This window comes from Leucopleurus acutus, assembly GCF_964270905.1.
Source record: "Leucopleurus acutus genome assembly, chromosome: 1".
NCBI classification, from domain to species: domain Eukaryota; kingdom Metazoa; phylum Chordata; class Mammalia; order Artiodactyla; family Delphinidae; genus Leucopleurus; species Leucopleurus acutus.
Genome location: NC_139142.1, coordinates 136,166,720 through 136,189,135, shown reverse-complemented (window position 1 = coordinate 136,189,135; position 22,416 = coordinate 136,166,720). Strand labels below are relative to the sequence as shown.

At 42.7% G+C, this 22,416-nt stretch overlaps 1 protein-coding gene across 4 annotated transcripts in view; it reads right to left on the bottom strand.

The window, feature by feature from the left end:
• LOC309964032 (IQ domain-containing protein H-like) overlaps window positions 1-22,416 on the bottom strand; it is a gene marked incomplete at both ends in the record, with an annotated part of 112,400 nt that overhangs the window by 16,971 nt on the left and 73,013 nt on the right. For 3 of the 4 annotated variants that reach the window (XM_082842662.1, XM_082842664.1, XM_082842663.1), the window contains one exon: window positions 8,503-8,673. The exons of the other annotated variant lie outside the window; for it this stretch is intronic. In XM_082842662.1, coding sequence (XP_082698788.1) covers window positions 8,503-8,673 — 171 coding nt within the window. The remainder of the gene's footprint in view (window positions 1-8,502; window positions 8,674-22,416) is intronic. 4 annotated transcript variants of the gene reach the window in all.

Sequence of the window (22,416 nt, the reverse complement as noted above, 5' to 3'; positions counted from 1 at the left end):
ACATTACTTTTAAGTCCATACTTTATTTGGATTTCATTAGTTTTCCCCTAATTTCCATTTTCTGTTTCAGGATCCCCTCCAGGACAGCACATTATATTTAGTTGTCATGTCTCCTTAGGTTCTTCTGGGCTGTGACAGTTTCTCAGTCTCGCCTGACAGTTTTGAGGAGTACTGATCAAGTGTTTTGTAGAATGTCCCTCAATTTGGGTTTGTCCGATGTTTTTCTCATGATTAGATGGGGGTTGTTGGTTTTGGAGAGAAGGACTACATAGGTAGACTGCCACTTTCATCACCTCATATCAAGGATACATATATCAACATGATTTATCACTGTTGATGCCGACCTTGGTCACCTGGCTAAGGTAGTTTTCATCAGGTTTCTTGCTGTAAAGATACCCTCCCCCTTTTCGCTCTTCGGCAGCAAATCACTAAGTGCACTCCACCTCCTTGAAGGGACCAGTGTTAGAATTTTAATTCCACCTGCTTTCTTTGTTTGGGAAATTGCTATTCTATATCTTGCTTGCCTATCAATGAGAGCTATCCCAAAGAGACTGGTTACAGTAGGTCCAAAGTATTTCAACTATAATATCTCCTAAAATATTTAAAATTTAATATGTGCAAAAGAAAGTATTGAATCCCGATAGTTTTGTAGCATGTCCTTTGTGAAATATGATATTTGCCTTTGACAATTATCTCTGTTTGTCCTTGGGTAAATGGAAATTTGGAGAACTGCACATAGAGCCATGGCCAACCTTAGGGCATAGAAAATGGCAATGCCTGGACCAGATTTTGAATTTTGGAGACCCTCAGGTGCTGGGCAACCAGGTGCCTGATCGCATGCAGTGACTTGAAATAGGTGAAGGAAAAGGAGGTGCTGCTGGTTCACAGCTGGCTGCAAGGATCCTAATGACCTGACACACTGTCTTTTGTGAAACCTCAGGCGCTCTCTCTGTCTCTGAGCTAATGCAAGGCAACTGGGGCCAACTGAGTGAGTGCCCAGCGGAGAATGAACATCATTTGCCCACCTGCATCTCACACACACACACACACACACACACACACACACACACACACACACACACACACACACACTCAGATTTCATGTTCACCTTTTGTGACATATGTCCCCCACATATGGTGTCTTTTCCTTCCACATTTACGTAAAGTAGTGTATCTGATGGTTGCGTTATCAGTAGTAGTAATTAAGCCCATTCTTCCCACACATAAGCAGGATCCACATCTACAGAAATGTTAGGCTCCCCCAGGCTAACGCATCGAATTGTGCCTCTCCATTGGTATTGTCCCACTTGGCGCCATTGGGAATTCTGTTTTTACAAAAGAAAATCTATTTGACCCTCTATGCCTCACAACTGTACTTTGTTATCACCCTGACCTATCATGAGTTGTTCCCCTGTCTGGCTCCCTTACACGACTGGGAGTTTTCTGAGGGCAGGCACTGTTTGGTTTCTGAATCCCCAGGCTGGACATGATGCTAGCATTCAGTGTTTCTTGAATGAAAGGATACATGAAATAGGGTAAGTGGATTGCACTTCTCTCTGACTTAAGAGACACTTCAAAGGATGTAATTCAGGGGACTTGCAGTCACTGAGCACTTTGGGGCAGAAGAAGAGACTGATTCACAAAACAGAGGACAGTCACACCATCCCTAGAGAATGACAGCTCAGGACAGTCATCCCAGGTCTTGCCCCTAGAGGACATCTTTTGGAGGACAACGTAGCTCTGGTAGACCTGACAGGGATTATTGGTGGGGTAACAAGAACTGGTTAAGTGAAATTCTGGCTCAGCTATGAGGTCAGGCTGGAGGAACGTGACCACCAGGCCTGCTTGCCCTGCCATGTCAGGCTGTGCCATGCTCCTGCCTTCACATCGGAGGCCCAGAAGCCTGAGCTTTTGTGTATAGAAGTGAACTGTAACTACTCTGGAATTCCATTGTAGTTACTGAGCATGTAATTGCGTGGTAATTACCATGAATTCACAAGATAATTCCAAGGTTATTTTTGTCTTCTAAACTTGTCTTATGCTGCTATAGTATATAAACTAGCAAACCCAAGATCAGGACCCAGTTAGCGAGGGAGAGAGGTAGGCAGGCATCTGGTAGCAGGATCCAGCTCAGTGCTGTGAATCTTGACTCCAAAGCAAGGCAGAAGAGCTCACTGTCCAGTATTACTGGACAGCAAGTAAGGACAGGCTATCCTGAGGTTTCTTTTGCTCTACAGAGACAGACTGCAATTCCCCCTCCTCCCAGTCCTGGGCTTGTGATTCATAAGGAATCGGAAAGAAAAGCCAGGATATTTGGTGTATGTCTCCAAGCGACATCATCTTTTCCATGATCATCACCGTCCTAGTCCAGACCATTATGGCCTGGAGGGCAGCTTCTTCTTTCTACTAGGGAGGTGGGGATGCAAGCAGAATTCTATAGTGGAAAGGTTATACAGAGTCAGAATCACTGAAGTTCAAAACCTGACTAGGCCACTTAGTATATGTGTGATCTTGAATATGTCATTTAACTTCCCTGACTTTTGATGATTCAATAAGCACCTAGCACCTGATACACAGTAGCTACTATTGTTGTTGCTGTTTCTTTGAAAACATCGCAGGGCCTGGAGCATTGTAGACCTACACCAAATGTAATTTTCCAGGCTATTCCTGCCCCCACTGGTACCTAGGATTCTGAGCATTAGTACCACATTGAGCATTTCCCAAACTCAGGTTGGTCAATGCTCAGAAATCTTCAGTGTCTCCTCTTTGCCTTCAAAATGAAATCCGGACACCTGGCTTGGCTGGAAGACTCTCCCAAACGTTCTCAGTGGACTGCTCCAACCACTTCTCCCACTTCCTTCTTCCCAGATTCTCTGCCCCAGCCCAACTGGTTCATAACAGACCACGGGCTCTCTTCGGCTGCTGTCCTTTCTGCTGGGGGAGGTCTCCCGCTCCTTGCCATGGTGACTGGCTTAGTCTTTAAGGCCAGACCAAGTTCTGCGTTCTTAGTAAAGCATCCTCTGTCCCCGCCTGTCCACAGTTGTTTCTCCTAAGAACTCCAGCAGCAGGTTAAGGGACTGTCACCTAAATGACACTTAAATGAGACTTTGTGCTTTTTCCTTGTGTATGTGCTATCTATTTTATATTTCTTTTCAACTCCTCGAGGACAGGGACTTTGTCAAATGTCTCTGTATCCTGGATGCTTGGCGAAATCGCTGGCTTATCTTAAGTGCTTAATAAATGTGTTATAATAATGCAAATAAAGATGAACATATACAATACACCTACTTTTTTTTTTTTTTAAAGACTTAACCAACTCTGCAGTTCCTACAGGAAAAAACTGTCAATGATCTAGTGTTGTCTTTTATCCCGCCTGATAGCACAGGTGACAGTATTGTCTTGAGGATTAGATGAATTTGTAAAGACCTTGGAACAGTGTGTGGCACAGAATAAGCACTCAAAAACAATTTAGCTCTTATTAGCATTTGTTAAACTAAATAGTTTCACAAATAAGATAAATTATTTGAAAAACAAGACAAAACAACAACCAACCAGTAAGTCTTTTCATCAGAAAGGGACTTGAATCAGAAAACCTGGACTTTGCTACTTACTTAACTTTATGACCTTGGGCAGTTCACTTACCTTTGAATAGCCTTACTTTCCTGATCTGTAAAATAGGTATGATAATCCATGTCTTATCTACTTCTTGGGGATCAAATAAGCTCACGTCTATTTAAAGTATAAAGCATTATACAAATGGAAAACATCATTTTTAAAAGGCTGACTTGTGTAATTGACTCTCTTCTGATGCTGTGAAATCCATTTAGGTTTACCAAAAAAGTCATAACCTGAAGAATTTTATAGCATCGGAAGACTCCTCCACAACCATCTGGCCCATTCAGTGCTCACTGAGTCCTGGCCTAGCTCGGAGCAGATTAGGAGCCAGTGGATAATAGTAATATGCCTGCAAATAACCTCATCACACAGGGAGATGAAGCCTCCTTTGGAAGAAGAGCTTTTTCCATGGCCTCAACCAGAGACTTCTTCAGGGATGAGCTGAAGCTGTACTCTGGGGTTGGGTCATTGACTCTCAGCCAACACAAGGCAGGTTGGGTAGCACAATGCTGAGACACAAGCTTTAAAGTCTGACAGGCCTGGGCTTAATTCTGGCTTCCATACTTGCTTGTTGAGTGACCTTCCACAAGCTGCTTAACATTTCTTAACTTCAGTCTTCTTATCAAAATGAGCATAATAACAGCACCTGCCCCATATATTAGGTTGTATAAAGATTCATGTAAAGCACTTAGTTAAAGTACCTGGTGAGGAGTAAAGGCTCAGTACATTTTGGATGTAATTATATGCATTATAGCTATATGCTGGCCTATCTGGGTCCTTTGAAAAACTTGGAGCTCTTTGCTACTCATCCTTATATCCTCTGCGCTTAGTAGAATGCCTGGCACAAAGAGGTGAACTTACTTCTAGTTGATTCTGGCTGAAAGTATTAACTGATAACTAAGGTGATGGCTGACGAGGACTTAGCATGTGACCTGTCACAACAATATTACTCCTTTCTAAAAGATTCTGCAAGAAAAAGACCATTCAATGGAAGGCTGTGGAACAGAGGGTGGGCCCTTCCTATGTCCCCTTACAGGAAAGATTCCCTGTCCCCAGTACCCCACTGTACATGACACTGCCTGGGCCAGGCTTGATACAGAGCCCTACTCTACAGGCCCCATAAAATCAAATGCCTTAGGAGACCCTGGGGGTCACTTAGGTCTCCCTTATTTTATAAACAAGGAAACTGAGGCCAGAGAGAGGATCAGAATTCATGACCCCTGACTTAGAACAGTGTTGTCCTCTCCAAATTCCCACTGGCCACATTTGGAATGTGTGGGAATTTCAGAGGTTAGCCTTTTCTAGTAAAACAAGGGGGAAGAAATAGAAGGCAAAATATTATTGGTAGAAGTCTAGTTTTATTAAACTACCTTTCTAAATCACAATCTAACAAGAATGCTTCAAGCCAAGTAAAGAAAGCTCGAAATACTCCTTTTCACTGGAGAATATAATTTTGCTTCAGCCACAATTTAAATTGATTTAGTTCTGAGCACCAGCATTTGAAGTGTGGAGCATATTCTGTTTTCGCCATGATAACTTGTTTTGACAGTGATGCATTTCAGTTGACATAGTTGAAATCCTTATGTAATAAATCTCTGCCTGAAAATTAATCATGTTTATAATATTCTGAGAATTAATAACACCCATTGCTCAAATCATTAACTTAAAAAAGGAGCTTCCAAAATCTGTTCTCGGCAGTAAGGGACCACAAATAAATGAACGTTTGATAAAATAATCCAAGTAGCAGTTTAACAAGCGTAAACTTGAATGTGGTTGCAATAACACAGAACTATTGTTTAAGGGTTGGCAGAGGCTGATGAGGTTCTTATTTCAGTTAGGAAGCAGGCATCCACATGCATAATGAACTGCTCTCTGAATTATTAATGTGTTGCTTATTTAGCCTCATCTGTCTAGAAGATAACGTATCCTCACTCTAATGAGTGATTGGTTTTGTACATAATTACAGTAGCAGCAGTGGTGGGGAAATGCCTGCCTTCAAAGAAGGGGTTCTAAAAATAAAGTCATCACATAAACTCTGTTGTTGCGTTCTATCAAAATCAAACCCGAAGCATTTGAGAATTCATAATAAATTACAGGAGGCAGAATCATTATTAACATCATAATTTAACACAAAAGGTTTTACTTAATCATTCATTACAGATCATGTGCTGTTAAAATGCTTATAAATGACTGGGGTTGTTTTAAGATGTTTGCAGAGATGGTCCCTTTTGGCCACTCACCAACTGTGGTATGGAGGGTCCACCAAGAGAGAGGAAGAGTAAAAAACGGACAGAAAAGGGTAGCAATTTACGTCCAGTCTGACAGAACGTTAATTAAAAGTTAAAAAGCCGTTAGGTGATTCCTTTTCATTTTCAAAACATGTACATCTGGGACTCATCTGATCTTGTTTCCACCTTCAAGGGGTTATTTGTGGAGGACACTGGATCAGAAGCCCGTGCACCTGGTCTAACCTGGTCTAAATGAGAGTGGTTTGCCACCTGTTTCTAATAAGGGGACAATGGCTCTTCTTAGAGTTCAGAAAAGTTTTTGCTTTTCCCCTGCACAGCGTATTATCTAAAGGAATAGGCCAAAACTGGAAACCTTTTATAGGCATTTGTTCTGAATGTGCCCTCATTATCACTGTAGTCGTATCTGTGTATTTCCTTTTTCTTGTCTTCAAAGGGGGCTGTCAACTGACTGTAAACCTGATGGCATCACAGTCTGTTCACACTTGTTCAGGAGCTTCAGTTTGGTTGTAAATTGTACTGTGTGTGCATGCGTGCGTGCGTGATTCTTTTAAAACTTGTCACATGTGCACATATGCATAGGAGCATGTGTGTGCACACACATGTACAGTGGCACCAGGGTTAGAACCGCCATGTATCTTTCTAAAACCAAAAGCACTTTCAATTTATTCCTGCATCAGAAAACCTGAATAGCTCTTCTTCAGTGACTGTAGAGACATTTGAATTATTGAAGATCATAATGTGTCCCTCTTGTGTATGGGCAATTCCTAAAAGTGTTTAAGACTCTCGATCACAGGAGAATTCCTGTATGTCACCTGTAGCTAGGATTGAAATCTATAGGCAAGATGGGGAAGATGGGAGAGTGCTTCTAATTCAAAGTACAACTTCTGCTTACAGCCTTCTGAAGCAACATACTTAAATGCAGCAAATTGTCTTTGGAAGTCTTGGTTGAATATTAACTCAGCTTCCAGCTTCCTTTTGGAAATGGCATGGAGATAGGTTCACTAAGCCAGAAGGTGTCAAGTTCTACTGCTGTCCCTCCCTCTGGCACTGAACTTAGGGTCTTGTAGGTCCCTTTGGAGAGGACAGAGGCCACAGGTGGGACCAAACGTGGGAAATTCCTAGCAAGGTCCTGGGACCTAATTTAAAGAGGTCTGTTTCTCACTCCTAGTCCAACTCTGCTTCTCTTCTTAATAAGTAAAGAGATCTAAGGTATTCCCATGAGCAGTGGTACCTCATAGGACAAGTGGATTGAGCAGGAGAAGGAGGCTGTCGCCTGAGTCCCCCAAGACATCTGGCACCCTCTCCAGGCTACCCTTCCAAGTGTACACCGAGTTCCTGCCAAGGAAGGTGATGTGGGGATCCTGGGCAGAGTCAAACAAGTGTTCTTTAAATCCAGAGGTGTCTCTTGGACCCAAAGAGACTCAACAGAGAGGCAGGAGATACTGCTCTGAAAAGATATCTCTAGGGCACTGGAGTGGGGGTCCTATTAACCACTGGCATTCCTCTTTTATCTGCTTGACATATTTGGACCTCAAGTAGAGCTTCATTTGCAAAAAGGGCACGAAGCCCACTATTGTAAGAGAAGGCACAAGAGAGCCTCTGGCATTGTCAGAGCAGCTGTGGCTTGAGCCCCAATCTGCTGTCATATCCCACCTACAGGAAGGGCCATCTGGTCCTCTTGAACTTTGCTCTCCTTCCCCAGGAACAACCTAGCCCACTGTCCCCACGGAGGTTTGCCCTTTGTTATCCAGGGTCCTGAGGTCGGTAAACCTGAACCAGTCCCAGGACTACTGCCTCCAGCCTCCTAGAGATGGCCTAGTGATGAGAATGGGGGATTGGGCCACAGATCACAAGGGGCCTCATTAACCAAGCTGAGAAGTTGGGATTTTCCTGAAGATGACAGGAGTCATTTCAAAATCATAAGTAGGGGAGCAGCATGCTCAGATCCACTTTTCACTTTAACCACCTTGACAGGAGGCAGAGAGTCTTAATGAGAAGCTATTGTAACAGTAGTGTGAGACCATGGAAGCTGAAGTGAAGGCAGTATCTTTGACGGGGGAAGGAGGGGTCAGAGTCGAGGCATTTTAGCAGCTAGCATCAACATGAGCTGGTTGCTGACTGGATGTGGTGATACAGGGTGAGGGATCAGCTTCTGGCCTGACCCGCCAAGAGGAAGTATAGGGGAGGAGAGACGGTGAGTGCAGTTTTGGGTAGTTTAACCCTTGAGGACTCTTGAGACATTCTGTTGAATATTGACTCTAGGAGTCTGAGGCTCAAAAAAGAGACTGGGGCTAGAAAAATACAGGTTTTGTTGGAAGCTTCTGGTAATTGAAGCAGTGGGTATAGATGTACTTGCCCCGGGAAGCGAGCTGAGAAGAGAATGGAGGGGAACACACAAACATCCAGCCCTGGAAAGCCCCAGGTACTTTCGTCCTTCCACATAGTGCTTGCCCTTTCTGGACGCCGCCTCCCCTTTCCTACATTCATGTACCAGAAGCCCATTTTGGTAGGTTCAAAGACTTGCCTGAGATTCTTTCTTCTCTCTGGACCCATAGAGCCTGGCACACAACTAGAGCTCAGTAAATGGCGGGTGAGTATTGCTGACACTGAGGAGAATCAGGAAGCATCGGTCACTTACCGGCATTGCCGCAGCATTTAGGTGGCTCATTTTCTTGTCTTCCTTGGGAACAAAGCGGGGCACTTCAAGGGTGCTCAGACTGCAATCCAGGTGGCCGTTGGTCAAGTATAAGGTGAGCTGAGTCAGGGCCAGCTGGTCACTGTATGAGAGGTTGAGGCCTGTTGCCCACACCTGAGTAGAACAGGAGCCGGAGAAGTGAGGGTGTGATCAGTCACCAGGAGAGAAGGCCCCCCCCACCTCTGGCCACCCCAAACCACACCAGACCCAACTACAACAGTGAACATGTGACTTAACGGAGTAGGTGTTTTTGCTTCTGTTTCTCCTTTGTTCAACTGAGGGATAGAGTCTCCAGTCTGATTCTCATCAGAAGATTTAAGGTTCTGGAGGTTACACAATTGGAAATCCCTGTCCAAGATAATCTGATGGAGAGGCCCGGTTCCGAAAGGCTCATGTGCACTTTGATTTTTCTGCCTGTGGTTTGTCACTTCTAAAGTAGCCAGTGCAATGCTTACTACTGAGAAGTGAAGCTGGATGGGAACTCCAGAGGATGGGGAGTTCAAGCAGAGCAGACAGGGGGAAATATTAGAAAAAGGCAGTTTGCCCTGAGTGCATAAATATTAGAAAAGGGCAGTTTGCCCTGGCTTCAGAAAAAGCAGTGCTGGCTTCTCTGGGAATCTCAACATGATTCTTAAGGGATACTTAGGGTTGGCCTACAAGCCTTAGCTCTACCACTATTTTTACCTTAAGGGTGCAGGAAAGTCACTTCACCCACCCTACAATGTCACAGTATCCTCAACAGGGAAACGAAGATAGCATCCACCCTAGCTGAATCCCAGGGTCATTAGAAGGATACTATAATGCAGTAGAAATTAAAATGCTTTGATAAACAGATATATATAAGCAATAAGTTACTCTAAGCTACTAGATAATTGAGTAATGTCCATTAACACCTTTGACAGATACTTAACTGAGCATCTACTATGTGCTAAACTGCTGATGGCAAAGTGGGTCATATGGTACCTTCTCTCCTCTTCTGTGGCAGACCGTCCTTAATTTCTCTTGTCACCTCTCACCCCTACACTGAATCCAGAAGCACCCCCAGAATCCTCCTGAGTTCAATGCTCAAGGCATATTATTGTGCTAGTTATCCGAGTGTAAAAGGTAAAGAGACACATCAAGAATGGGAAGACAGATAGAATCATACTCAATTGATTACAACACAATGAATACTTGATATGATAAAGGGATGGAACAAAGTAGTACCAAAGCAGAAAGAACAGACAGGCTGAGTTCGTCTAGTTTGAACTCAGGGCTGCATCACGGAGAAGGTGACATCTGAGCTTTGACAAGCAACACAAACATGACCAGTTCCCATGTATCAAGTACCTACAGTGTGCCAGGTGCTTCACAAACATCTCAGATCTTTATAATAACCTTAAAAATAACAGCTCCATGTCACTGATAAAGAAACAGAGGTTCAGAGAGGTACCCATGTCCACACAGCTAGGAAGTGGTGGTGCTGGGTTCTGAACCCAGTTCTGCCTGGCTCCAAGTCCACCCTCTGCTCTTTCCCTGCTGGTGGAGATGGCTTTAATCCTGGCCCAGCCAATCCTTGCCCAGGACTAGTTTCCCACTCACACTAAAAGCTAAAGCTGCAGAGGATCAAAACGTGTTCTTGTTTAATATATCCATGCCATGGAAATGTCTTGTGGAGAAAACATGAAGTATTGTGTTTCTGGAGTATGCTGTAATTAGCAGTAATGCGTTTTCACTGTAGGAAGTTGGAAACGAACACATTTTCATGAAGACTTGATTAAACAGTTTTTCCCCTTAGAAGGCCTACATGTGCCCCCCCACACCAACTCGGTGTGTTAAAATACAGAATACATCTGCCCTAGAGTGGACTCCTCTCAAACAAATCTAGCAGTGAGTGACTTGAGTAAGCATGGAATGTAAATGGCATCATTATAAGGATATTAAGAGGTCAGGCTGTCAAGGGCCCTTGCTAAACTGATGCTAATTTCAGGAGTCATATTCGCACAGTAATGCCGTTTTATAATAGCAAATAAATCACATTTGCAACAATTGTTAAAAACTAACTGCCAAGGATCTGTTGCAGTTGTAAATATCCTATTTGTCAACTTAAATATTTCCTGCTATATTGCATAAAATGCAAATCAGATGGGGACATCTACTTTTCCTTAATACAAGAAAGTGAACTTGCTCTTCTTACATGTCTGGCATTTTTTTCCAGAGCTTCTGTTTTGATGTTTCAGTGTCCTTGAGCAAAGAGAAATGCATATAACAAACATTATTAATATTATGTTAATAATATTAATGTTTTGGTGATGAGGATTTTAGTGGGAAGGCAACCAAGGAGTCAAGAGAGCCTGAATCTGGCCCTTGCAAAGAGTGGAAACTCTAACGGTTATTTAAGCTCTCTCAATCTCAGTATCCTTAAGTGTAAAAGGCACAAATGATAACACTACCACAATGGGTTTTGAAAACAAAATAGAATAAATGCGCATAAAATTCCCTTGCATATTATAAAGTTCAATACAGATGTTGTTGATGATTACTAAACATTTCCTTTAAGAGGGGTAGAATCTTAGGAGACTCATTTTCAGTTGCCTATGTGGTTATTAGATTGCTTCATTGAATAGCTGTTTTCCCCATTCATAATCATTGTGCTCAACCTCACAACTCAATCCAGTACGTGGTTAGGTTTGAACAAAGTTGGTATTACTGTATCTCAATTTGACCGATGAGGATACTGAGATCAAAAAGTGGTTTCGTGGTTTGCCTAAAATCATAGAGTGTAGGCCAGAACTCTGGTCTTTCTGTAGACTCAAAATGTTTTTGCTACCCCAGGCTTCCCTAACTCCTTGTCACAAAGGAAATAGAACAAATTTCTTCACGCCTTTTCCTCAACAGCAGGCTTGCCTGAATTGCTCAGATAATTGTTCTGTTCTCCATCTGGTTTTTCCATTGAAGACTCCGCCTGAGGCATCTTTGTTTTGCAGACAGGGGTTCCCATTTCCCCCTCTAGACTGTCAACCCTTTAGGGGAAGCTGCTGAGTCTTTGTCTTCTGACAGCTCTCAGTGTCTGGGGCAGGCTGGCTCCCAGCAGGGCACAGCAGCACTTCTGATGTTTCACTGTGAACTCCTTCACAACCTTTCAGGGACTGGGTTTCTTGAAGCTGGTTTCAGATTCAAATACAGCAAATATTCATTGAACATCTCCTCTGTGCCAGCCCCAGGCTTTCACACATATCTCATTTAATCCTATTCTTGATTTTGGATTTCGCTGTTAATGTTTAGAACCTAATTTCACTCTGCATCACAATTTAGATGAGCGATGATGTACATAGAAAGGCACTACGACTGGGGATGGAGAGAAGTGGATATATTTTTAAATGTTTAGGAGGTGGCTTTGACATGACTTGTAGGACTTGAAATGACTAGTTTGACAGGTTAATTGGTTAGATGTGAGGTTGGGGGAAAAACATCACTGAAGGTTAGCGCTGGAAAGACCCTTAAAAATTATAAAATACAGCTGGTTTCTTTTATAAATGGAGCAACTCTAGTGTGAGAAGCAAAGTGGTTTGCCCTGGGCTTCAGAGCCACATATCAAAGGTGTGGGACAAGAAACCAAGGTGTCTCAGCTCCCAGTCATAAAGCCCTTGTTGATAGTTGTTTGACTGATATTCAAAATCCATTTTTTTAAAATTGGCTAGAACACTAGAGAGATTTACATCAAGCCCTTAAGAAGCATGAGCAACATAAAAATCTTCATCTCAGCACTATTTGTAAAACTGAAAAATTGCAGCTGTCCAACATTTGGGCATTGGATGAGGAGATTATGACACACCCAAGTGATGGGATAGTCTATGATATTATCATTAAAGACAATGATTGTGACTCACTTTTGATGATGTAGGAAGATACACAAAACAGCAAGAGAAGGATATAGTCATATGGGCAATATGACTTCAACTTTGTAAAAATAATACTGTATCTAGAAAAGACTAGATGGGAATATAACAAAATGTTAACATTAGCAGATTTATGGTAAGTAAAATTATATATAGACTCTCATGTATATTCTAGATCTGCACTATCTAATATGGCAGCCACTGGCCACGTGTACCTATTGAGCACTTGAAATGAGGTTGGCTCAAATTGAGATGTGCTATAAATGTACAATACACACCAGATTTTGAAGAATGTGAAATATCTCATTAATAATATTTTATACAGATTACATGTCAAAATGATACTATTCTTGGTTATGTTGGGTTAAATAAAACACATGTATTAAAATTTTCATCTTTTTCTGATTACATTTTAAAATGAAGCTACTAGAAAATTAAAAATTACACATGTGGCTCACATTCTATTTTTAATTTGATTGGTTGCAAAAAAAGTCCACTGCAACTTCAGCCAGGGGCAGGGCCAGTAGGGGTGGGATGGGGTGGGGAGAGGTGCTGCAGAGGCCCAGCTCTCTACTCCCTGACCTGCGCTGGGCTGGATGCAGTCCTCACTGCCACTGTGTTGGGAGACCTGAGGCAGGCTGGGCGAAGCACAGGGCAGAAGGCAAACCCAGAAACTGCAACAACCTCATTGCCTTTAAACAGGCATGTGAGAACTGAAGACAGGGTCAGGCAGAGGCGAGCTTGCCCAAAATTGTTTGTTCCAATTCGTTCCAAGGTTCTGGGTCCTTCTTGGGCTGCAAGCTTTGGGATGAAATGGTAATAACACATTGCTGTGTGGGGAGGTGAGGGAGAGAGGGTCCTGGTATTGAGCTCTTTTTGCCTTAGGTGCTCAAGGCAGATGGAGGCCGCCTGATCACCCCTGCTGCTTCTGCCTCTTTCCTATCACAGGCAGGATGGATGGGTGGCAGAGGATATAGATGTGGGCAGATGTGCTAAGGCCCTACATTCTGTAACTATCTCCAAGGGCAAATGAAGTAGCAAAGAGTTTGGTCTTGCCAACCTTCTCTTATGGGCATTGGGGTAGGTATGGGACCGAGAGACTAACTTATAGATTAAATAATATTTGTTGAAGAATCATAGAATTTCAGAGCTGTCAGAGTCCATGGATGTTTTGCAGACCCATCTCTAGGTTTTCTTTCCTTTTTCATCTTTATTTGTAAGGAGAAGAATCTGACTCTCCAGACAGGGTAAGTGACTTGCTAAAGGCCCTACTCTTGGTACCAGGGTCTAAGACAAATATTCGTGACTCTCAGCAAAGTCACCTCTCTGGGCCACTTTCCTCGACTAATCACTGGGGATAATAGTCCTGGTGGACCCTCCCTCAGTTGCCTCTAGATGCAGCTATGAGGCTACCTGGGAAGATTCCTAAGCATGTGTAGAATTTTTTTTGATTTGAAAATTTTATTTAGAACCTTTCATTCTGATAATAAATTTAGAAAAAGAATCAGTAGGTTGTTCAGGATATTCATAGTGGTTTTTTTTCATTCAAAATTTTAAATTGAAGTATAATTGATTTACAATATGTTAGTTTAAGGTGTACAACATAGTGATTCAGTAGTTTTACAGATTATAATCCATTTAAAGTTATTATAAAATATTGGCTATATTCCCTGTGCTGTACAATATATCCTTGTAGCTTATTTATTTTATACATAATAGTTTGTACCTCTTAATCCTTTTCCCCTATCTTGCTCCTCTCCCCGTCCCTTTCCCCACTGGTAACCACTAGTTTGTTCTCTATTATCTATGAGTCTGTTTCCTTTTTGTTATATTCACTAGTTTGTTTTATTTTTTTAGATTCTACATATAAGTGATAAGAAACAGTATTTGTCTTCTCTGACTTATTTCACTAAGCATAATAACCCCCAGGTCCATCCATGTTGTTGCTCGTGTGGAAGTTTTTTAAAAGGTAGACCTCCAACTAAGGCTACTGAGAGATGCAGCACTGAGAATTCACCCACCATAGAGATGGCATCAGGCCTTTAGAACAGAGGGCAATACACAGCCCACCCTCCTCAGCAGCCTGTCGTGGCTGAGGGATGTGTGTACCACCTCCCTGCCCATGTTCATGTCTTCATTCACAGTCCCAACGTTATAGGAAACCCACCATTTGATCACTTGATTCTTTCTAGAGCAAGACCAAACCCTCAGACAGACCCACAGCTATTCCTAAGCTATGGAGACCAGGCCACCTGCCCAGCTCTCTGCTGGCTGGGTGATACAGCCACGGGTAGTCAAGGTTCCCTCTGTCCTTACTGGTTTGGCTAGATACAGAGCTGGGGGCTTACTTCCTACTTATTAACTGTGGAGGCTGGGAATCCATTGGAGGGTGCTGAGCAGAGGAGTGACATGATATCTCATATTTTTAAAGGGTTACCCTGGTTGCGGAGGGGAGAAGAGACCATAAGGGGACAAGGATGGAAACAGGGAGGTCAGCAAGGAGGCTGTTTTCAGTAACCTGGGTGAGAGATGATGGTGGGTGGTCCAGCCCAGTATTAGTAGAGGGTGGGAGAAGCGGTCATATTATAGATACATTTCAAAACTAGAACCTAAAGGACTTATTGATGGGTTGGATGCAGGTGTGAGAGAAAGAAAGGAGCCAAGGATGTCTCCAAGACTTTTGCCCTGAAAAAATGGAAGGGTGGAATTACCGTGTATTGAGTGGGAAAGATGGCTAGAGGAATAGTTTAAAGGGTAAAATTAAGATTTCAGGTTTTGGCGTGTTAAGTGTGAGATGCCTTTGTTGAATGGTGTTCTAGAGGATGGGATGGGATCTCAGGCACCTTTTCTCCTTTCTCAGCTGTTAAATCAGGAGGATGTGCTTGGCTGGGTTGGGAGGGATAAAGCAGAATCAGTCCCTGTAGGGAGGCATCTTTTTCTCTGCTGTTACTTTTGGGCCTTGGGCTCAAGGGTCTCCTTGGTTGGGGAGAGGCAAGGTCTGTAGGACATGGGGCCTTCCCTAGGGGACATGCTTCTCAGCAGGTTTAGGTTGAGATGGAATAAGGCTGAGAAGGGTAGGGGCAGCTTGGTAGGGAAAAGAAGTGATGGCAGCTTGAGGGCGATAGGGACTAGAGAGGCCAGTGCCTGGAGGAAGGTAAATGTCTTCACTGGATAGAAAGAGCACTGGACCAGAGTTACAGGAAGGGAGTGTTGGCCTCGCCACTTACTGTCTGTGTGATCTGTGGAAGGGAGTGTTGGCCTCGCCACTTACTGTCTGTGTGATCTTAACTTCCTTCCCCTCTCTGGGCCTCAGTTTCCTTGTCTGTTAACACAGACCAGTGGTTGCTATCTCTGAGGGTTGTTGAGAAGATCCAGTGACTACATGAGATATTGCATGAGACTATTATTGTGGGGTCTGGCAGAAGCAAATCTGTTTGGATTTGTTCCCTGTGTGACTGCCAGAAGCTGAGTCTGGGGCAGGAGTAAGAACTCACTTGCTTGGCTCTTGACTTCGGTATTCTGGCCTGATTCTCAGAGGTAGTGTACACACTTAACTCTTCTCAGATGCTGTTTAAAAACAGGCTCCAGAATCCCGGCTATCACACAGAGAGCATACTTTCTTAAGCAGCAACTAAATGAGATCTCTTCCCATCACTAAATCACCAAACAGCATCAAACTCTCCATTGTGGTAAACAACACACCTGATACTTAATTTTAAGGCAGGTGGTACACTGCACTGTAAGAATTTTTACGTAGGAAAATATTAATGTGATTATAATATTTGGTAAGAATTGTTTGTATTACATAAAAATATCTATAGATAGGCAGAGGGGACTGCAGCCTCTTGGCATGTTGCCACCTAGTGGTGGCTTCTGGGATGGCCCAGTCTCTCAGAGAGGTGAAGAACTGCAGTTACTGCTGGATGGGGCAGTCACCCAGGGCCCCAGTCAACAGTTGACACTCCTAGTATTCATCTTGGAGGCCTTCCCCTCTGTCTCTATTAATCCTATGTATCCTTTTGGGCATGATTTAAATCACAGCTCCGTAAGGCTGTCTCTGAGCAACTAGAGTATCCATTCTCTCTCCCACCTACCCTGGATACTCCCTTATATTGGCCCTTTGGAGTTCATGGGGCCAAAGGCAGCAAAAAATCTGGGCCCTACCACTTAGCACTCAGGGCCCAGTAGTCCACCATGCCCTAGGGCCTCTGTGATTTTCAAAGGCCTTAAAAATATTTGGATTCTGAAAAAAAAGTTACTGGCCCCCAAATATGAAAAGAAAACTATCAAATAACAAAAATATCAACAAAATTGACATCTCAGTTAAACACAACACAACTCTTTTACACAGTTATGTCTATGTCACATTCCATGAGAGTGCATTTGTACATTTGATGTGATGTAGGGTACTGGAATCTCTAAATCTGAAAATATTCAGGGCCCAAAGAGGTCTATTTAAACAGCTCTGTCCTGGCAGACCTAAAATGACATTCATCATTCCCACCTCCTCATTTTATGGTCGAGGACTCTGAGAGGTGAACTGACTCACTCAGGTCCCACAATTAGGGGAAGAGCTGGAATCAAGTTTCCTGATTCCTGCTCCAGCTCTTTCCATGACACCTAATTACCAGCATTCATAGTCCAATTTCTGTATAGTGCCAGAAGCTTCTCTGTGACCTTGGAAATTCTTTCAGGATGTGTAGGAACTATATTCAAAATTAATTTTGGGATCCAGGAAAATATTGAAATTTAAACCTGCACCATCAGCAGTTGTACTTAGTTTTCCACTTTTGTAAAAAAAAAAAAAATCACAAAATTTTTAATGTACTCTTGCCTTCTCTGCTTCCTTTTTCCAAGCTTCTTCCACTACCTCTATAAATTTATGATTTTCTATTACTTTTGAGATTGATGGCCTAACTGATATTATTTGTATTCTTAAGGTACAGAATTACATACTCATTTCTTTTTTCCTTTTAGTATTTCCTCACTTTTTTATTATGAATTTTTGGAAGGCCATTTTCTTATTTTGACATTAAGCAGTAAGCTATAATAAACATGAAAACCCAATTTTTATAACCTGTTGTGCGTTTCTGGGACTAGTAAATTATATATGCTTCTTCCATGCCAATTCAATATAATAATCCCATGCTGTATATAGTTATTCTTCTTCAATATTCACACTCTAAATGTCAGGACTTGTGAATGATTTGCTTAGTTGAGAAGTGCTCTTTTAAAGTTACTGCAAATGATCTCTAAAAGGCTTTTGTGTGGATTTTCAAGGCAGAAGGCTCTTGTTCTGGAGCTCCCATGGGGGAGGATTCCTGTGCCCAGTCCTTGTGGACACGGAAGGCTGTCTTGCAAAGTGAGGTGGGGATGTGCATGAAGCAATGGCCCCATCAGTTCAATGAGTTTGACAGCAAAGTTCGGCATTCCCTCCCAGTTTCCTTGACAGCTCCAGTAAACCAGAACTTTTTTTTTTTTTTTGCTGTACGCGGGCCTCTCACTGTTGTGGCCTCTCCCGTTGTGGAGCACAGGCTCCGGACGCGCAGGCTCAGCGGCCATGGCTCACGGGCCCAGCCACTCCGCGGCATGTGGGATCTTCCCAGACTGGGGCACGAACCCGTGTCCCCTGCATCGGCAGGCGGACTCTCAACCACTGCGCCACCAGGGAAGCCCAACCAGAATGTTTTATAAAGAACAACCTTGGTTGCAGACTATGTGGGCAAGAAACACAGGCTGTGGGCTTGGAGGTGATCTTGCCCAGCCTCCTCAAACCCCAGGCACAAGACTCCAAGAGGGGTAGAGACAAGAGCTCAGAGCTCTTGATTTCAAGTCCAAGGCAAGTTTGTTTACATTTGGGAGATTCCTAGAGAGAAGAATCAGACCTACAGCAGGGTCCTCTGGTTCATATCTGAATCCTGCATAAAACCTAGCACAGCACTCCTGATATATATGTGAAATAAATCTTTGTTGGATGATTCCATTAAATAACACAAGGAAATAAATCTTCCCTTTAAAACACAGACAGGAGAGATACCACGTCAAACCTACACAGGTGGCTGAAATAAAAAAGACAATAACAAGTGTGGGCAAAGATATGAAGAAATAGGAACCTTCATGCATTGCTAGTAAGATTGTAAAATGGTGCAGCCACTTTGAAAAACAGTTTGGCATTTCCTCAAAGAGTTGATGTAGAGTTACTATATGACCCATCAATTCTACTCCTAGGTATGCAACCAAGAGAAATGAAAACATGTTTACACAAAAACTTGTGCATGAACGTTCATAGCAACACGATTCATTACCATCAAAGAGGAGAAGCAACCCAAATGTCCATCAGCTGATGAAATGGATAAACAAAATGTGGTACATCCATACAATGGAATATTATTCAGCCATTAAAAGGAATGAAGCACTGATAAATGTAAACATGGATGAACCTTGAAAATATTCTGTTAAGTGAAAGAAGCCAGTCACAAAAGACCACCTAGTGTATGATCCCATTTATATGAAATGTCAAGAATAGGGAAATCCATAGAGGCAGAAAGTGGTTTTCAGTGGCTGGAAGGAAGAGGGTATGGGAAGTGATTTCTAATGGTACAGTTTCTTTTAGAGTAAAGGAAATGGTCTAAAATTACATAATTATGATGGCTGTATAACTCAGTGAATATACTAAAAGCCACTGAACTGTACATTTTAAAATAGTGAGTTTTGGGGCTCCCCTGGTGGCGCAGTGGTTGGGAGTCCGCCTGCTAATGCAGGGGACATGGGTTCGTGCCCCGGTCCGGGAGGATCCCACATGCCGTGGAGCGGCTGGGCCCATGAGCCATGGCCGCTGAGCCTGCGCGTCCGGAGCCTGTGCTCTGCAACGGGAGAGGCCACAACAGTGAGAGGCCCGCGTACCGCAAAAAGAAAAAAAAAAATAGTGAGTTTTATGTATATGATATCTCAATAAAGCTGCTACATACACACACACACACACACACACACACATCCCAGTCTCCAGGAAACCCATTCTAAGGCGGACACCTCCACAATTTGTATGGCCACTTGTTTGAATCTAGTTGCATGTGGAAATCATGACTGAATGAGGGAGACTGTGAGAAACCACCTCCCAGACTGCCCTCTGAATTTATTCTAGGTATTCTTCAAGTCTACACTTTAAAAAGCTTTTCCACGTGTGGGTAAAAAATACATGCCTTATACACTAAAGCAAACTAGCACTCAGCAAGGGTTAGTAGCTGGATCTCAATAAGCAGCCATGGGCTGGAAGGGATAATATATTAGCATCTGTCAAAAAGACTCAGTTAGGTCTGGGGACGCAGTGTCACTTTTCTGTGACAGGCAAAATACTTCCTCTGACTGCCCACTGCAGGCTTTCACTTTGTATCAGCTCCTGTATTGAGTGGGGCTGAGTGTGGTCAAATCCAGAAGAGAGGCAGGGCTGGTCAGGCAAGTGGGCACAAAGGAAGCTTTGTCTTAAACACATCTGCTTCCCTTCCTCCATCCTGTTCCTCATTTGAGGGCCCCCCAATGCCTCAGCCTGCTTCTGTGGTTTTGGGTGCCCCCCAAGCCCTATGCCCTCCATAGTGACATCGAGTTAATCCAATAATACAATGAGTCATGACTAATTCGGTGATGGTAGAGGGCTGTTTACCGTAATGGAACCTTTTGGATTTGGTTATCTGAGAGATGAATCTGGATTCCACGACTTTGCCTTTGTTGTCTACAGACTCTGGTGTTTGAAAGATTTGGCACCCTATCAAGCTAATATGCTGTCTTTGTTGATGGCAGCAATATTTAGAAAGCTGCCTACTTGACCACATGGAGGACGGGCTCTAGGAGGGAGACTTGGGGAAGGAAAGAGGAAGGGGAATTAATGTATATTAAGGGTCTATTATGTACAAGGCACTCTGGTATTTTCTCATGTCATCCTCACAACAACCTTGTGAAGTAGATATTAACACCCCCATTTTATAGAAGTGTAAGTGGAGGCTCAAGGAACCCAGAAACCTGCCCAAGTTCCACAGCTAAGTGGCAGGGCTAGGATTAAGGTCCAAGTTTGCCTGGCTCTGACGTCCAGGTTTTCTTCCCATGCTTGATCTTGGAGATTACTCTCCACCTGGCAGGGAAACAAATGCTTGGTAGAAGTGAGAGAGCACCGTGCTGCTGGCAGTCACATCCAGAATCTCCACCAATTACTCGGTGGTTCTGAAGCCAGAGAAAGGCCTGTGATTTACCGTGGAACTTTGGGCAAGCCACTTAACACCTTTCTGCCTCACCTTCCCCATTATTTGTCTGTAAAGCACTTTGAGAGCCTATAATGAAAGAGCTTTATAAAGACAAAAAATAGGGGGACTTCCCTGGTGGCACAGTGGTTAATAATCTGCCTGCCAATGTAGGGGACATGGGTTCAATCCCTGGTCTGGGAACTAGACATGACCCCGTGTGCCACAACTACTGAAGCCTGTGTGCCTAGAGCCCGTGCTCTGCAACAAGAGAAGCCACCGCGGTGAGAAGCCTGTGCACTGCAACGAAGAGTTGCCCCCGCTCGCTGCAACTAGAGAAAGCCCGCACGCAGCAACAAAGACCCAACGCAGCCAAAAATAAATAAATAAGTAAATAAATTTATATTTTAAAAAAAGACAAAGAAATATGGTCCTTCAGTGTAAGCAAAAAGCCGAGGTTCCTACCTGTGATCAAAAGAAGTCCTATGGCCCTTTCCAGAAACATATGGGTGGAGCTTTAGGGCTCCACAATCACAAGTGATTGTGAAATCACTTTCTTCCTATTTCCTTCATCAACAAGTGAATAAAAATTACAAAATATATATATTGATATTTTCACCCCAAATCTGAGACAGCACATTCTTTGGTATACCGTAATTCTTTAATATGCGTAGAGAGGTCTTACAGTTATTTCTCTGAAAAGTGTCTTTTTTTATACTGAGCCTCATTAGCGCTGTCCTCTTATACACACTTCTACTTATGGAGGGTGGGGCTCTTAGTAGCTGAAACAAGGGGTTCGAAACCTGCTCCTTTCAGTTCAGGGAAGACCTGCAGAAAAACCCAGTTGTCCTCCTTGGTGGTAACTGCCAATCCCCTACTCTTCTTGGAGCCACGTGTGACTTTTCTCTATAATCCCTTTGCATTTCCTGACAATGTACTCCTCATGGGAGGGGAATTCTGTTATTTTATGTGGACTTTTATTTTGTATTGGTTCCTGACTTATCCTGTTCAAGTTTCAATGGGTTGGTTTGATATTATTTACATATTAAGACTTTTGTGAAGAAATTGCATAAGGTTTAAAAAACAGACATAAATAAGTAGTACTCTAGAGTGGGCTAGGAATGTGGCATGATCGGGGAAGACTGACTCCCTCAAAAGGTGAAGCCATTTCATTTATTTATTTATAAGGGCTTGGAATGCTAGGCAACACAATGAATCTTATGTTTAAGAAAGCAAAATATATGTTTAAAGGAATATACATATTGTTAAAACAGTTCTATTTATGCAAAAGATTCATGTAACTTTATAAAGGTTTTCAGGGATTTTAAAGGATTTTAAGTGCTGTGTTAGACGTACTAGTAACAGATGTTCAAAAGCATGTTTAAGTTTTACTGAAAAAGCAATGGATTACTTGATATTTTCTTTTAAAAAAAAATCATACCGAAGCCACCACATTTTAAGTATAGCTCAAATTCATTATTTCTAAAAAGCATAAATGATTTAAAATAATATAAGGGCTCCTAAAAATAAATATTACTGTAGTGGAGCTAGAAGAATTTGTTTGCTAAAGATTCCCTTCAGAGTCCCAGTCTTTTGTGTCACTTCTTGTTCTTTTTCTATGAAGACAGATGGTGTCAGTAATTGCCTATATATTTAATTAAGTTAAAAAGCTACAAAGTAAGGGTTTAGCAAAAAGTAGGATTTTGTGCTATGAGCAAAGGAAGCAGAAATTGATAACATAAGATACTATT